The sequence below is a fragment of the Tympanuchus pallidicinctus genome, unplaced genomic scaffold, assembly GCF_026119805.1.
Source record: "Tympanuchus pallidicinctus isolate F22 unplaced genomic scaffold, pur_lepc_1.0 scaffold13, whole genome shotgun sequence".
Lineage (NCBI taxonomy): Eukaryota > Metazoa > Chordata > Aves > Galliformes > Phasianidae > Tympanuchus > Tympanuchus pallidicinctus.
Window position 1 is genome coordinate 18508579 of NW_026294648.1, and position 17151 is coordinate 18525729.

Below are 17151 nucleotides of genomic sequence, written 5' to 3' on the forward strand. Positions count from 1 at the left end.
ATCACAGCACTGCATCACCGTGCTGCTCAGCTCTGCAACGGGGCATCAGCTCACAGCACCAACTCACCACCAGGGTTCCTGCATCAGCCAGCAGCTATCGTTAGTACTTTATTAATTACACGGATAGGAAGAGCAGCCCCAATCCAAGTCAAACAATCTGTTGCATTGCGTATGATACAAAACGAGAAATAGCCCCTTAAATACAAAATACACATCTTTTAAGTGAGCATCACCTGGTGCTGAGCTCTACCGTCCGCAGTTATATATTAATATTCCAACTGTACAAGTATTTATATAGGAAGAAAAGAAACATTTTTTAAAAAAATCAGGAGAAAAATCACTCCCTCAAGAAGTTATGTATTTTATATATATATAAATATATATATATAAAAACAGAATACAGACTGGGTCATTCTTATTTTCTTTTTAACCAAAAGAGAGACAGACATGATTTGTTATGGCAAAACTGGCACTGGGAATTGCTCCCGCCTGTGGGTCGTGTTGCCTTCCAGTTGGAACGACGTCAAGTAACTTGGGTCCCTGCCTAAAGGAGAAACCAGGTCAGTTCTGGGCACTGCAGGAAGAAGGAAGGGCTGGTAAGGGGAAGCCAAGCTCCTTGGAGGGGGTGCTGGGGCAGCTCTGCACTCCTGTGGGGCACAAGCTCTGCTGCCTGCAGTTGCCCAGGGAGACGTGAATCCACCGTGCCTGTTTACTGCAGTGCACAGGAGGCATACGAAGCCTGGCTCTAGCAGTTGGGTTATCACCATTTGCTTGCTTTAGTGGAAGCAGTTGCTGCATGATCAGCTCCCCTCACCCGTCTCTGGCAGGGGTGCACTGAGACCCTCCAGCTGTAAGCAGGGAGCTGGGAGCTGCAGTGCTGGGCACATCCTGCTTCCACCCTTCTTGCTCCACTGCCTCAGCCCCCTTGTATTGCTGCCCCTTCATTAGCTTCCCTGCAGCTGCTCTGGGTTTCTAGCCTTGTCCACCCCCCGTCCAACTGCCTGACACTGGTGTGGAAGGATGGCACCTGGCTTGGACGCACGTCCATCCAGCCCCCACTGCAATGCAGTGCACAGGGGTATCTTTCAGTTGAAGAAGTCCAAGGCAGTGGATCAGACAGCTTTATCCTTCATCTCCTATGAAATTTAGCACCAAAGGTAATAGCAGTAGATTCCTTCTGCCACTTGACAATGGTTGTCAGTAAATGGATCTATAGCTATCTATGTAGTCCTCTCCTCCAATAAGAGCATCCTTCAGCAAACAGGTTCCCAGCCCAGCTCCCTGCCTGTCCCCACACTGGGTGACACTGCACATGCACGCTTGTCCTCTCACCACCCAGTCCTCACCTCCTCACACAGCACTGTGATCTCTGGCCTTGGCTCCACCTGCCCCCTCAGCTCCCACACCTCTGCTGCCTCCAGCTTTGCTCCACACACCCTCACCCGGAGCAGCTCGTGGTCCAGCTCATTCTGGACCATTGGGCATCACCCCAAAGCCCCCTCTCTTCTCCAGGGGCAAGCAAGATGCTCTTGTCCATCTCTCCTACGCAGCCCCTTGGGGCACAGCTCCGTCGCTGCTGGCAGCCAGCCCTGTAGCACGCATGGGACAGGACAAATGAGCAGCGGCAGGTGTGGGGGGTCCAGCTGCCCCTGTCCCTCCAAGGAATGGTGGCAAACGGCCCTGCAGGGGGAGCAGAGAAGAGCCACGCACACATAGGGCAGCCTGTGGCTCTTTGTTGGGGGGCCAGGCCCAGGTTAAAAGGAAGCATATAAATATGTGCCCATCTTAGTGGCATGTCAGCTTCTCATTCCCCTCCGCGTGTCCCAGCCCCATTGGCTGCAAGTCCGTGGTCTGACAGGATGCAGCATCTTCCCAGCTCCTCAGATCTTGGTCTCAGGGCCATTCGGACTCAGTGCTGGGAAAGAATCTCGGATCCTCACCAGCTCCATGGCGCAGAGGTGCCCAAAGACTTTGTTGTACCACTCCGGCGATCGGCCCCTGGGAAAGGGAGCAAGGCAGGACAATGGGTAAACGGGCAGGGCAGGCCACAAGCAGCACCTTGTTTCTTGCTAGCTGTGATGGCCTACGATGAACAAGGACACTATGGCAGCAAAAGGAGCATGTCCTCCCCCCTCATCACTATGGGCACACAGCAAAACGCAGGAACAGCTCCCACACCCCCACCGACATGCACGGATGCAGAAGAACAGCAGTGATCCCAAGGGTTTCTCGTACCTGAGGTCAGCCCTGCAGATGTGCGTCACTTTGGAGCGTCCCATGGCGCTGGGCTCGATGAGATACTGCGAGGTCAGCACCACGGCTTTAACACCTCCCTCCACCTGCAGCTTGTCGTGCTCCACCGAGATGGAGATGAGCAGGCAGGCTCCTCGTGGCAGGTCTGTGCGCCAGCACCTGCACGCAGAGCGGCACTCAGCCCTGGGCTGCACCACACGGGGCTGGGAGAGCCCAGCAGCCAGCCACACCAACCAAGAACAGCCCTCCAGCTCCGGTCCCACCTGCCCTCACCTGAGCACCACGCAGTCCCTGCGTGGGTGAGGCGCCATGCTGTCCGTCACATAGTGATACACCTCCATGTCCTTGTCCAGAGCCTCCACCACCTTGCTCTGAAGCAGGTCCTCGTCCCAGAGGTGGCGCTCCCTCAGCACCCGCTGCAGCACCGTGGAGGGAGGGGCCTCGACCTCCGTGGAGACCTTCCACAGGCGCAGGGGGTGCCCGTCCCCAACCTGCTGGGGCCAAAGGAAGGGTCAGGCAGGCTGTTGTGGGAGCCCGTCCACCAGTCCCCAAGCAGTTCCACTGACGGGTCCCACTGCCGTGGAACAGCACCATGGGACAGAAGAGTTGCGTAGGGTGGTGGAGAGGGGTAAATAGAGATGTGATGGGCTCTGAATATAGAGCGCGCTCTACCTCTGAGCTGTCCCCCTCCAGCCAGGGCAGGGACCACCGACTCCCTCCCTGCAGAAGGGAATGGGCACCAAGGCCTCATCAGGCGCCCACAGGACCTGTAGCTCGCAGTGGTTACTTTGCATCCAAATCACCTTGTAAATCCAAAGATCCCATTTGCAGTAACATTCACCTTTTTGCAGGAGAGCTCCGTGTTGAGGGGTCCTGGGGTGCTCAGCCATCCCTTGAATTTCTCTGATGACTCTTTGAGCAGGTTCCGGACGCTCTGCTCAAAGTAGGAGTGTAAATCCTTGCCTTCCCCTTGACTTGGGGTCATAAATTCGGACAGGGGGTGGGGGTAAGCATCTGCTGACATGTAAGAGCTGCTCAGCTGGAGCAAGATGTCATGGGAGACCTGCAAAGCAAGAGTGCACAGCTCATCAGGCTGGGAGTGATCCTGAGCAGCCAGAAAACCACAGCTCCTCATTGAAGGAGGTGAGAAGGACAGATGCAACCTCCCTGGGCACACTTCCTGCAGCCTGTGACCGGCTCCACAGTGAACAGGGCTCTGCTGGCCCCGTGATGCCCCAGGCTGACCCTGTGGGTGCCCTCCCCTCACCCTGCACTCACCCCACAGACCCAGGAGGGCAGCACCAAGCTGAGCGCACCACAGCCACCCACCTGGAAGAGCTTCTTGCAGTCAGTGATCATGTGGGAGAGCCCCTGTGTTGCAGCCATGTTCTCATTCAGGTCCTTCTGGTCAGGCTTCCCCATAGTGCCTCTCCTGTGCATCACCCTGTGGATGGCACGAGCTGAGAGCAGGCACCAAAGCCCAGCCCCAACTCACACCACCGCCGGCCCTGTAACGCAGAGCAGATCAGCAGGAGCAGAGCCCTTACCTCGGCGAGGTGCTCTCCCTCTTGGACACGTTGAGATGGAAGAGTGAGGGGGCCAGGCACACGGCCAGGTTTCCAGCAGTCATCTGGTTCTCCTCGGCAGAGGCAATGTCACTCAGGAAGTAGAGCAGGGTCTGCAGCACCTCACGGTTCTCATCCGGCATCAGGATGATGGCAGCCTGCACTGCCTGCAGCTGCTGCTCCTTTGGCACAACTGAGGGCAGCGCCTGCAGTCAGCGCTCTGTCCTCACCTTAATGGACCTCCACCCTCCCCTTCCCCAGGAGCAGAGAGCTGCCTGCCCCCCCGCACAGCCCGTGCCTTACACTGGTAGATCTGCAGGAAGGTGTCTGTGAGCTTGCTGGTGAAGATGGGCTCCGGCAGGTCACGGAAATATTGCTTCAGCAGGTCTGCCACGTCGTACGCTGACTGCCCCTTGTAGTTAACGTTGTCAGGGCTGGTTTCATTCATGTGACGGAGCACCTGGATCCTGGACTTCACCCCTGATTTACGGAAAATGCCAACCTGCCGGGAGGGAGCGGGAACATGCTGGGATGCCAGCTGAGTCCCTACCCAGCTCCTCACCCCCTACCCCACACCACCGCACAGCACAGGTATGGGATGGCTGCGATGACCCCACAGACATGAACATCCCACAGAGAGCCTTGCACTCCTCCTTCCCTACTTCCAAGTGCTGCAAGAAGTGAATGAACTGCTTGCAGTTCACTTTTTTTTCCCCAACTATAGCACTGCAGACAGCAGCTGCCCATGCTCAGAGCCCCCCAGCGCCCACAGCTGCAGCATCACCTGGTCCAAGCACTGGCTGCGGATGTAACGCATTGCCTGCTGGATGCTTTGCGGCAGCGGCTGCCCCGTCCTCTGCACATTGATGATGGGTGGCACCCCAAAGACTGACTTGTCCCTGTAGTCAGGGACTTTGCTCCGCTTCATGAACTTGGGCACAGTCCTGCAGGGTGGGATGGAGAGGTGGTCAGGGCAGCCCACTAGCTGCCTCGGCAGCACTATCCCCAGGGCTCCATCCCAGCTCCCTCCCCACCAGCTCACCACGTCCAGGTTTGCTTGTGGGGCACGGAGTACTTCTCCATGATAGCTGTGAGCCGCAGCAAGGAGCACTTCTGGAGCAGGTTGAGCTGAGCAGAGGACTGGCGATTGATCTCCAGCGAGGCAGAGTTCAGGCTGGGCCGGTGGGAGTTCTGGAAGCTGTGCCAGCGCAGCTTTCTGTGGGGAAAGGCAGGCGTTCAGAGCCTTCCCTCCAGCACCTGAGCATGGTATAAGCACTGCAGCAGCCAGGCTGAACCAAGCCAGCCCAGCACCAGCCCAAGTGCCACAAGGGATGCTTCCTACTCCTCACGGAATAAGCAGGGACAGTGCCAGAGCACAGAGACACAGAGAGAGATATTTTATCCACTTAAAGGACCACTCCCATCCCGACACTCTTGCCACATCAGCATCCTCCCACCTGCACACTGGCAGAACTGCAGGAGGGCAGGGGCTCTGGGAAATGCACTAGCAGTAACACCTGCTTGCTCAAGGATAAAAGATGCTCCAACAAGCCAGTGCTCCGCTGGCAGCCTATCAATCCCTTTCTGTCTGCGCTGCTCCAGAAAGGCTCCTGCCCAGCTCCTGAGCTGCATTCCCGAGTCCAGCAGGACATAAAGGGCATCCCCAACTCACGAGAAAAGCCACCTCCATACATTCCTCTTTGCCCTGCTCAGGGGCACACTGCCCTCCAGCATCAACCCCGCCGGCTTGGGAAATCCGCAGAACTCAGCAGTGCCGGGAGAATCTCTCAGAGAAAGCACGAGGGAGCGCCAGCACAGCGAGAGGGAGCGAGAGGGAGCGCTGCCTTCCGCGAGAGCCGCCGCCAGCCGGCCCGCTACGGACGGCGCCGCGCGTGGGGAGCAGCAGCGCAGTGCGGCCGCCAGGGGGCAGCCGCGAGTCGCGCCCGCAGCCCGCAGCCCCGCTACCTGCACGGCCGGGTGAGCGACGCTCCCACGCCCGAGTCGCGGCGCTCCCGCATCTCCAGCTCTTCGGCCTCGTTCAGGGAGTTGCCCGTGCTGTCAAAGTCACTGGCAGAGGTGCCGACGTCTGACATGGAGCGCTCCTCAAGGTGCAGGTTGGAGGGGAAGGTGGGCTCCCCTCCCGAGTCTGTCTCCTCTTCCTCCTCCTCCTCCTCTTCCTCCTCGCCCCCTTCTTCCCCCACCAGTTCGGGGGAGATGGCTTTATACCAGAGCTCCACTTTCTGCTGCAGCCCCCACATGTGCTGCAGGATATCGTCCAGGTTCTCGTAGGTCACCTCCTCATCTCCCTTGCAGAGATCCTCAGCGCTGCCAAACTCGGGCACGTTGTCGTACACGCTCACCCGGCTGCCCAGGGAGCTGCAGGAACCGCGGCGGCGGCAGGCAAAGCCCTGCGGGGAGGATGAGCCCTCCACACCGCTGCTGCTGCCACAGCCCCCCAGCAGACCCCCAGGTTTGGCTCCCGGCTTCCAGCTGCTCAAGGAGCCGCTGCCGAGGGGGCACAAGCTCTCAATGGAGAGGGATTTGGGGAAGGTGCCCGGCTTGTGGTCCCTGGGAACATAGACCAGGCAGTCCCCACGGCACGCCTGCCGGTGCTGGCATTGTCCTGCAGCCCAGTCACCACTGGGCTCTGTGGCTGTCTGACAGGCCTCCAGGTGGAGCCCGCTCCGTTTTGGGTCAGAGCCCACCTTGCCTCTGCCTGAGCCCACCAAGCGGTTAGTCCTGTATGACACTGAGAAGAAGTGTTTTTTGCCATGGAAAGAGGCAGATACTCCTCTTTTAGGAGAGTTGGCCTTGGTGGCTGAGAGGTCCCCATTATTCTTTGTGCAGTCCCAGCCAGGATTGGCCACAACTCCGCCGCATGGAACATCCTTCTCATCTGGGCCAGCTTTCTCTTTGTCCTTCCTTCGGAGCGACTCGATCCTCTTCAGGAAGCTGCGAGATCTCCTCTTCTTTGGTTTCTCCTTGGAACCTTCGCCGTGGTTCAAGGGCTGCTTGGCCAAGGAGCAGCTGCTGGAGCTGCAGGTGGGCTGGGAGACAGCAGCACCGTGGCCGGGGGACAGGTCAGGTGGTGGGGCTGCGACACCGAGCGTGCTGCCCATGCTGGCGCTGCTGTGAAGGGACACGGCCTCCGGGTTGGTGCTGAGGTCAGTGAGGACGCTCTCATGGCTGGACGCCTGCCGCACGCTGGAGGTGGGGACCTCAGAGGCCTGGGAGAGAACATCAGCAGAGCCCACCCGGGACCACCTCTTGCTGTCCCGCTGGAAAGCCCACCGGTCACTGATGGCGCACAGGTCCTCGTCCTCAGAGTCTTCATTCTGTGGGAGGCAGAGCAGAGGGGAACATCAGACCAGGGACACGTGGAGTGTCCTTCACCCTGCTCTGCAGGGACGAGCTCCTGAACTGCGGGCACAGCATTCTCCCCGTTACGCACACAAGGAGGCCAGTCCAGCCCTTCTGCAGCAGGGCTCAGGGAGCACAAGGAGAGGTTGTGCCCGAGCTCAAGTGCTGGGCTAGGCAGTGAAGAAGTAGTAACATTCTTGCACTACCTCAGAACGGCTCCCAGGCAATAACTGTATCTACAACAGCAAAACACTCGCCCGTGGAAGCTGTGTGGGCACAGCCCACCCCAGCAGCCCTCGGTCTCTCCCAGCAGCTGTCCATTTCCCTGTGCCTCTTTCACACTGAGCCCCGTCACCCCGCTGCTGCTGCAACAGCTGCACCACAAGCAGCTCCAGCACAGCCCCTTCCCCTCCTGCTGCTTTGTGCTCCGGAGAAGGGGATCCGGACATGGGAACAATGTCCCCATGTGGTGGCCTTCCTGCCATTCTGCTGGGCAGGTGGGGGTCCTGGGCGCAGAGCCATGGTGCCCCAGCTGTGCAGAGCCCACCTGGGATGTGTGTGGTGATGATAGGGGCAGGGACTGGCTGCACCCTTTGGGGGGAAAGCCCCTCCACAGCTAGGGGGCAGGAGAGAATCCTCCCACAGAGATGGCAGGAGAGAAGTGATGGTGAAGGAGGTGCAAGAAAGGGCCAAGAAGTTCTGTGACCCCAGGTCTGTGCCATGCAGGAGTCCCGGCTCCACACAGCAGCCCCAAGGCTGCTGTCATCACCACCACAGTGGCAGAGGCCAAGGCTCATCAACCCTGCTTGATGAACCACCGTTACCAGGAGCACCAGGAGTTGTGGGGCAGAGACAGCATGGGCACACAAGGGCAGTCAGCAGCTCCCAGGCTGCACCCTTCCTTGCAGCAGGAACAAGGGGAGCGAGCACCGTGTGTAGCTGCGTGCACCGACCCAGGGGCAGCACCAAAAAAACACGACAGGCTTGCTGCTCCACGCATCCCCTTGAGAGTCCTGCACTCACCTGTTTACGCTGAAAGTGGACTTCCAGCTTCATGGAGGCACATGTGTTCAGGGTCATCAGCCTCCTGCAAGAAAACAAGAGACGCTGTACCCCGGCTGTGGCTTCCTGCTCTGCTCACAGTGCTTTCTTTCTTTTTCCTTTTTCTTCTATTTTTTGTCTCAGAACTGTTGTTGTGCCTGGTCACCTGTCACCCAGCAGCTGTGGCTCCAGGGATCAGGCAGACACGTAGAGCTGGAGCAGCTCCAAGCACAGCACACAGCTGTGGGCAGGCTCTCGAGCTGCGCCCTGCCTGCAGAGAAGTCCAGGGGCCCTCTGCACCTCCTTCGCCCCAGCACAGGAGCCATCACATGAGCCCTTGGCACGGCAGCAGAGGAGTTTGAACCGCTCTGGCACACTGATGGCACGGGCTCTTGGTTGTGGGCCAGCAGGGGTTTTGCCAGCGCAGCCATCAGAGCGGCACTCAGTGCTCAGTGCAGACAGCAGGACGTCCCAGCCGTGCCTCGGTGCCTGCAGCCCCCAGCACCGTGTTTACTCTCACACAGCAGCAGCCCCAGCATCAAAGGGTGCCTGGCTCCCTTGGCTCACAGCACTCTGGGCACGCTGGGGTGTGAAAGGACAAATGCAGGGGAAGGGAGATCACCAAGCTGAAGCCAGCAGAGCAGCTCTGAGCAAGCTAGAGAGGAGAGTTGCCACCCCAGCCTGCCCTGAGCCCACCCCCGTGCCCCTCCACCTATCTCTCAACTACAGATTAAGGTCCTGTTTCTTTACGCAAGTGAATGAATCTCCAGTTCATTCATTTTATTTAGCACTTTATAAACTCTTCTGCAAGCACCGCACAACTTCTGTTCCAGCTTGAAAATTGTGCACCTGCACATTCAACAACAACAACAAAAAAAAACTTAGGTACACTTTACCAAAAATGTGATTAATGCTCCTTCTGTAGTTCTGCTGAAAACTTCCAAACATGAGCACAGTCGTGCAGCTCATCCCCTGGGAGCAGAGGCATGTCACCCTATCCAGGCTGCTCATCACACCTATCTGCCTCCAGGACAGTGCTGAGAGCTCTGTGAACGAGCGATTACTCAGGGAGCAAAGTAACTTTGCAAAGCTATGACTATCATGGCTCAGAAACATGACTTCTGCTCAGAACTTAGCCTGTGCTCGGCTCGGGATGAAGGTGACCTGGAGTGCCCAGTGGCCACCTGAGAAGGTCTGCTGGGTACAGAAGCACCACAGCTTTGGAGATAACATCCATCAGCTCAACAAGAGCGGCAGCCTGAGCTGGCAGCAGAGCACTGGCCTTGCCCTGTCCATGCAGTTGTTGGGAGCCATCCATGCAGGACAGGGACAACCTGCACCTGGCCCTCAGAGCAAAACGCCCTGTGAATGCCTGCTGCCCGCCAGGCAAAGACAAAAGGACACAAAAGTCTCAAACAGGGGTGGGTGCTCACCCTGGCACTTCACAGCCTCCCCAGCCTGCACTGTGCACAGCACCATCGGCAGAAGATGAGCTCTGCAGCCAATGCAGGGCAACAAGCAGCCAGCAGCCGCCCTGCCCTGCACCTTGCTGCTCCCCAGAGCATGTCTGGAAGGCAACAGCTGTGCCAAGCACTGCTCAGCTTCTCAGCGTGGGGGCACAGATGTGGTGATGTGGCCCAAAAGCAAAAGCAAGGCTGAGTCACCTCCCTGCCAGCGTGACACACGGCCTGCCTGGACAGACAGACGTGGGTCCCTCCTGTCGGTGTCTGGTCATTCAGAGCTCATCTCTGAAATGCCACGCTGCTTCCTCTGCCAGAAAAAAAAACCCAGTGGCATCTCTGAGAGCTATTTTCAACCCTGCACTGTGAGAGCAGCACGTCCTTGTGGGAAATGTCCTGGCTCCTATTGCCAGGCGCTGGGTGACCAACACCGCTCTGTTAGCAGGGCAGCCCTCGGAGCCACCAGAACAGCATTTATTCCAGGAATGGGCAGGAGTTTACAAGCACGATGCGAACCAGAGCTGCACAGCTGACAGTCCTGAACCTGTGCTTCTGAACACCCATAGCTCCCAAGGACCCGCACACAGGGCCAGCACACAGCACCTCTGCCCCACGCAGTGCCTCTCATTGCACGAACGCTCAGCAAATCCCTCGCCGCATGCCTGCTCTCTGTTGCAGGTGGCACAAACCCAATGACCGAGTGCAAATCTGCCTGCAGACAGAATTTCATCCGCAGGCACTTTGACCTGGATCTGGCTCACACCATAAACCACACACAAACCAACACAGAGGTGAGGTTTCCAAACACCATTCTTGCAAAATCAAGCCCCAAGATGTCCCTCCCCTATGGCTCTCCCCCCAGGACAACGTGTGCATGAAGCATGGCCCAGAGCAGCCAGGAGGAGGGAGAGGAGCTCAGGCAGTAAGGCCAGGTCTCCTAGCACCACTGCTCAGTGTTACAGCTCACCTCTCACCAATCCATTTTCAGCAGAGCTCCACAGCCTGGAGTTACCCACATGTAAAACTACAACAAGGCTCAAAAGTCAAACAAAGAGAACTTCTGGCTAATGTCTGTTCTCCTCCAGCTCTGCATGTTCACGACAAAACACAGTGCAGTTTCCCTGGCACCACAGTCCACCCAACACAGCAGCTGTGTGAAGCACCCTCAGTCACTGCAGGACAGCAGGCAGCACCTGCAGGGCTCAGCTTGGCATTCTGCAGCCACCAGCCAGCTTTGCGGAAACTTTACCTGCAGAGAGATTTGAGAGAATCCTTGTCCAGGAAACTGTGGTCCTTTTTCACAGCGCCGATGTCAAGAGGGAACAACGAGTCTGGGGATAAAGGCAAGAGGTGGTCAGTAGGGCTCCAGGCAGCTCCACCACAGAGAGGTCAGAGTAGGAAGGGGCAAGCAGGGCGAGACATAGGGCAGGAGCAGGGGGCATAGGGCAGCAGTGAGGGTGGCAAGCACCAGCCCAAAGAAAAGAAGACCTGTCAATGGCACTGACACCAGGAGCAACCAATACAATGGCTTCCACCACTAGAAGGGAAGAGCAGCCCAGCAAGAAGGGCCCAGGTCCACAAAGTGAGAGAAGAGGGACCTGAGTGATGTTACCCCTGCATGGAGACCTTGGGCCATGGCAGGTTTTGGAGAGAGGCCACCCCCAACCAGTGCTTGACAGCCGTCTCGGTGCCCATAGAACACCACATCCAATGCACAGGGATCCCTCAGTGCCCCAGACTCCCTTTGTCCACTATTCCATCAGGGTCAAGAAAGCCTCTTGGCTCCACTGAGGAGAGCTGAGAACTGCTAAGAAGCCTCCACCCCAAGAAAGCAGCACCAGTACAAGGCTGCACCAGTTCCAGAATCTTTTTCCATCTTTCCAAGTTCAAGTGAAGGCACTGTGTGCCTGGACTCCCCAGGCAGATCATTTTTGGGTGACGAGGTGCCCCAGGGCCTCCTCCAGCACTCACAGAGAGCTCAGGGATTGCTGCACAAGGATTGCTGGGCTGTGAGCTCACCTGGCTGCTGCAGCCGCTATGGAGTGCAATTACCAAAGGGTCACACAGACCTGCCGGCTGCGGGGAACAGAATGAAATGGCCGTAGGATGTGGGAAGCTCTGCTCAGAGGCTGGGGAGGGGGGGTTCATTCACAGACCGCAGCAACCTCGGTCAGCACAGAGCCCTGGGGCCGGGCACAAACTGCAGGACCCGGGCAGCCACCGCACGTGGGGCCAGCCCTGAAATAGGAACAGGAGCCGAGGTGCAGCCGGTAAGGGCACTGGCACCTGGTGAGGCCGTGCAGTAAGGGCATCGCCTGGGCACGGCGGTGTCTGGATCACAACGTGCACAGCAATGAGCGCCGTGCGGAGCAGGGAGGGGGGAGGCAGACAATGGTGGGCGGTGCGGCCCCACAGCCGCGCTTCCGCCGATTGTCGCGGCTGCCGGGCCGGGCTCCCTGCAGGCTCCTGCCGTGTGGGGCCGAGCTGCACACGAGCTCACCTGCAGCACGGCGTGTGCACGGCTGGGGGACGGGAGTGGATCTGCAGGGCCCGGCAGAAGGCAGAGGGGCAGGACATAGCGCTCCCTGCGCTGCCCACGTTGGCCATTGGCACAGCCTGCTCGCACCCAATGCTCGCACCCAAAGCTTGCACCCAATGCTTGCACCCCGACCCGCCCTGGCCCAACCAGGAGCCCTGGGATGTCCCCCACAGCCCTGCAGCAGGGATGCCGTGTTCCCTCACCCCTCACCCAGGCACAGTCACCCTGCCCCAGACCAGACTGGGCAGCTCTCACCTTCATAAAGCTGGGCATACTGCGGGAATCCTGCCGCTCGCAGCCAGTCGCAAGCCTTCTTGGCTTCAATTTCTGAAACAGAGCAAAGGAACAGTGAGCATCCAACTGGCAAAAGCAGTGCTGCATCGTGGGCAGCTCCCCACGCCAGAGCCCAGCAGCCGTGTCACCGGAGCCCAGTTTTGTATGCACCAACCAGAAGGAGCACCAAGAACACCCGCTGGGAAGCAGGTGTGAGCGTGGTGCTGGCAGCAATGAGGCACTGTGGGCTCCCACCATACAGAACACCAAGCAGAAACTGCTCAGCTCTGGGTGCTCCACTAACGTGGGACAAACATAGCACAGGTGGGACAGGCCCATGGACACAGTTCTAATTCTAACTCCTGATGAGACGCTTCGTTTCTAAACCCACCAAACCAAACAAAGCACTCTGCCAGGAGAGGGAGAGGAACATCTTTATTTTCAATACTTAATTCTGAGCCCATCAAAGCTTAGGGCTGGTCACTTCATGGAACTTTTGCAAACATCCTCCAGAGGAGTCTGCCAAAAGAACCTTTTCTTTTCCCTCCCACTTCCCCCATCTCTGACCACCCCCTCCTTTCTTTCCAGCTCGCTTTCATCCTGGCACGCAGCACAGCCTGCTATAAGCACAGGCTCTCCAGCACAGAGGGGAATTGTAGCCACACTGGACCATGGGATGCAGACAGACAGCTTGCCCAGCCACCAGAGCCCCAATGGTTTCTACAACTCCTGCCCAGCCCATCCCTGCTTCCTCATCCACGGTTCAGCTGTTCTCAGGCTGAGCCCATCCAAAGCCCAGCACAAAGTTCTGGGAAATTTCTCAGATTTACAGAACTTGAGGGAACGTGCAGCCAGAGAAAGCTGCTGTCTGGTGTCAGCAGTCCATCCGTCTGCTGAGATTTACAGTTCTTGTCACAACAAACAGTTGACTTCAAATGTAGAAAATGTGACTGCAGCTCCAGATTTCTGCCCTCCCACAGAGGCTCAACCCAGAAAACACTGGGACTGAGCCTGATTCACCCAGAGTGCACGGCAGTGAAACTCTCCAATTTCATCACCATCTACTGACAGCCGCAGCTGAGAGCTCCTCTTGCACTTACAATCAAAGATACTGTGCAAAAAAATTAAAAGGACAATCCGAGCAGTTCAGTTAAGGACAGAACCAAGGCAAAACCCCTGACCTGAATGCCTGAGGCAATTCAGGGAGGAGGTTTGGAACGAGCATCCAAATGCGGATCCAAACAGCTCAGCTGTGTGCTGAGCCCCAACAGGACTCAGTGGGTCTGAGATCCAGGGGTCTCTCTGCAGCCCCCATCCAATGCCATGGGGTGGGTAACACTGTGCCCTCACGGCGGGGAGCACTTTCAGACCGTTCTGATCACCTGTATCCCTCCTTCATCCCACACAGCTCCTTCACAGCTGCCTCACCTCAACCTGCCTTCCCCCCCTGCCCCTTCTACCTTCAGAGCTGAGCCTCTGACCACAGCACCCAAAGAGTCAGGCGTCCCCTGTAGAGATGAGGAGCACAACCCTCCAAACGTGCTGCTGCCCCACAGGAATCCCCCTGCCCACAGGCGGGGTTGGGTCTGGCACTTCCACCCCCTGAAGGAGACAGCAGAGGGAAGGGAAACCAGCAGCAGAGCGTGTGCCCACCCAGCGCGCCGCAGCGCCCAGCTTACCCATGCCAGCAGCAGGACCGAGCTGGTAGAAGAGCATGGCCGAGGCGGCGGAGGGTCTGTTCAGCTGTGCAGGTGGTGCAGGGATGCCGCAGCCCCTACCAACCCCCAGTGCTGGCAGGCAGATCCACAGCCTGCTGGGGCTCAGCACCCGCCCCGCTCCTCAGCCGCTCTGCAGCCTTGCCAGCTGCCTTCCCAACGCCCGCACAGAGCCCAGACCCCGTCCCACAGACTGGCACAGAAAAGGTTTCCAAGCGTCCCCGTCCCGGACAGAGCTGGCCGCCAGCTTCCTCCTCCCACCGCCCTTTCCACAGAAGTACTTTCCCAAGGAAGTGCAGGAAAGGATCTTTCCGAGCCTTGATAAGAATGGGCAGAAAACCACTCATACAAATGTCACAGGCGGCTTGTGAATGGCCCGCAGGGGAAGCAGCAGTGAGACTGTGGCCAGACTCTGTGACAGGGTCACCCACCACAAGCCATGTCTTCAGCCCTCCCCACCACTCCCAGCTGTGAGCTTCAGCCCAGGCACAGCAGGCTGAGAACCCCCAGCCAGCAATGGGCAGCTCGGCACCTTCCTGCAGCCCTGCTGGAAATCCCATCCCTGATTCTCCAGGGATGCACGCCTGCATGGGCAGAAATGTGCTGGTGGCCAGGAGCCATTGGAGCAGGGATGGGGACAGGTTCCCTACCGAGCCGCGTGCCTGTGCCGGTTCTCTGATGTCTAATACAGCTCATCCTCACAGCAGTCCGTGCAGAGGGTCTCCTTCCCTTCTTTTCTTAGCAAAGGGCTCTCACCAGCTTGTAGCAGCTTAATATCTTTGAGATCCGTCTTTCGAATGTGACGGAAATGATTGCATTCAAATTGTATGACAGGAGGAGCAGGCACACGGACAGCAAACGGCATAAACACAGCGTGCTCACTTCCTTCGGGGCAAGGTAAGAAGGAGCTGCACAGAGCTGCCCTCCTATCACCAGCAAACCCAGCTGGGAAAGCACACACGGCACAAGCAGGGCTCCTGCACAGAAAGGGCACAACAGATAACACGGAGTAGAGAAAGACAGCAGCACTTCCATCTTCAATGTCACAGATTTCTGGGGAGGAGAAAAAGGGCTGCCTTGTTCCTGTTATTTTTAGATGGGTTTCCTAAGACTTGTGCAACCTTCCCCTTTCCCTGGGCGTGCGTTACTCCAGCTGTCAGTACCAGCAGCGCTCCAACCTGCTGCCCAGCTTCACACAAATCTGACAGAGTAAAGACACACACAGAGCTGCTGGCGAGCTCCTTGGATGCAGCTGGACAGGCAGACAAACAGCCCCTTTATGGCTCCCACATCAGAGGCAGCAGTTGTGTGAGAGGAGCCCTCAGCAAACACCCAGACATCCCCATAGGGGGAAAAAGCTCCCGGTGCTGCACAGCCATTGCAAGACACCAGAGAATCCCCTCTGGGCACAGCTTCTGCCCTTCTCCAGCAGCTGCTCTGGGGCGTTTCCCAAGGAAAAGGCTCACATGCAGGCAACCATCCCCACCCCAGTGATCTCATCCTCAGCAATGGGGACTTGAATCAGTCCCTGGGGACCAGGCTGTAGTGGCACAGGGGCTGCACTCTCTGCTGTGACACAGCGTAGGGGACAGATGGCTCTGCATGGCAGATTTGTGAACGGGTTGGCAACTGGGACCTGGCTGTACAGCCCAGTACCCTGCAGGGAGGATTGGGAAGGAGAAATGAAGAGAGGCTCTCACTGGTGGTGAAAGGAGAGCCCCTCACATTCCTCCTCCTGCCCAGCTCCTGCAGTGTGGCATTTCACTGACCACAGGGACTGTTTGGGAGCTGGAACACTGGGGGCAAACAGCATGCCTGATAGCAAAACTTGCCAGGACCCTGGCTCAGCACTTTCGCTTTAACATAAACGATAAAAAAGTCGAAGTAGCACCTCAGCATCTGAATTCCCCATAAAAAGTCCCACACAGCCAATTAGTGTGTGAAAAGAGAACCACGACATCAAATTGCCCATATGACATAATGGAGAGCCATTAAATCTGCTGCCAGGCAGATGGGAGCGCAGCACTGCGTGGGGATCCTCGTCTGGGTGTGTTTGCATGTTTTCTTTCCACCCCAGTTTAAAACAAACTGTTGCCAACAACACTGAATGCGCAGAAATTCAGCTCCGTTCGCAGCTCCTAAGCAGAATCCCTGCCTACTTTTAAAGAAATAACAGAAAATTCCAACACTCCACCTAAGCTGTGGGTCGTGCCTCAACCGCTCACACACACAAGGATGTGAAATAACCATCTCCCATGGTGAACACACCCTGCACTGCAGAAGGTGTTGCGGCCAGGGGCAGCGCAGTGCCACTGAAGGCAGAGGCATCCAACCTGCCTGCAATGCCCAGCTCTGCGGGACCCAGCCTGGCACTGCCCACACCTTGTGCTCTGCGCTCTGCCCACACCAGCTGGGGATTAGAGCTGGGCAGGGGAGCAGAGCTGTGGACATCCCCCATCCTGCACAGCTCAGCACGCTGTGCCAATACGTAGGAATGATCAGCTGCTCACCCGTCCAGCTCCCCACAGAGCCCAGCAGAACACAACGATTTCAAAGCTGTGAGCATGGAGAGGGCACAGAGACAGGAACGTCCCAGATGCAGTGGGTTTCCATAACTAGCCTTTGCTCTGTGAAGAGGTCTCGAATTTTGGGAGCTCCTCCTTGCAACGTCACCAGCAAGGAATTGTTTGGCACCCACTCCACTGGGTGCCAAAATACCCCATGTGCTCCAAGAGGCACCCGGCACTGCACAGGCACTGCTGAGCTGTGACAGGGAGGGGACAGCACGGTGCCCCAGCAGCCTTGGAGTCCATCACCGCCCTGGTATGCCTCGGAGAAGCAGTGTGGGGTGCCAGATGAGCAAAGGGGATCCTTAGGGAACACTGCTGCAGGAGGCATTATATAGAAATCACCAGCCAGCACCCACATGTGCTGCGCTCTAAGCC

At 57.6% G+C, this 17151-nt stretch overlaps 1 protein-coding gene across 8 annotated transcripts in view; it reads right to left on the bottom strand.

Annotated features, from left to right (window-relative positions):
• Positions 1 to 83: 83 nt before the first annotated feature.
• The window catches only part of STARD8 (StAR related lipid transfer domain containing 8), a 41710-nt gene continuing 24642 nt past the window's right edge, over positions 84 to 17151 (bottom strand). For 4 of the 8 annotated variants that reach the window (XM_052673379.1, XM_052673384.1, XM_052673383.1 and 1 more), the window contains 13 exons: positions 12474 to 12545; positions 10929 to 11010; positions 8202 to 8265; positions 5784 to 7153; positions 4861 to 5034; positions 4603 to 4762; positions 4122 to 4320; positions 3801 to 4011; positions 3583 to 3697; positions 3095 to 3316; positions 2527 to 2747; positions 2236 to 2412; positions 84 to 1998 (listed from right to left, as the gene is read on the bottom strand). In XM_052673379.1, coding sequence (XP_052529339.1) covers positions 1881 to 1998; positions 2236 to 2412; positions 2527 to 2747; positions 3095 to 3316; positions 3583 to 3697; positions 3801 to 4011; positions 4122 to 4320; positions 4603 to 4762; positions 4861 to 5034; positions 5784 to 7153; positions 8202 to 8265; positions 10929 to 11010; positions 12474 to 12545 — 3185 coding nt within the window. In that variant the 3' untranslated portion in view covers positions 84 to 1880. Of the gene's footprint in view, positions 1999 to 2235; positions 2413 to 2526; positions 2748 to 3094; positions 3317 to 3582; positions 3698 to 3800; positions 4012 to 4121; positions 4321 to 4602; positions 4763 to 4860; positions 5035 to 5783; positions 7154 to 8201; positions 8266 to 10928; positions 11011 to 12473; positions 12546 to 12666; positions 12688 to 14170; positions 14469 to 14856; positions 15015 to 17151 lie in introns of those variants that run through there. The other 4 variants (XM_052673381.1, XM_052673382.1, XM_052673385.1 and 1 more) reach the window with 4 other exon arrangements.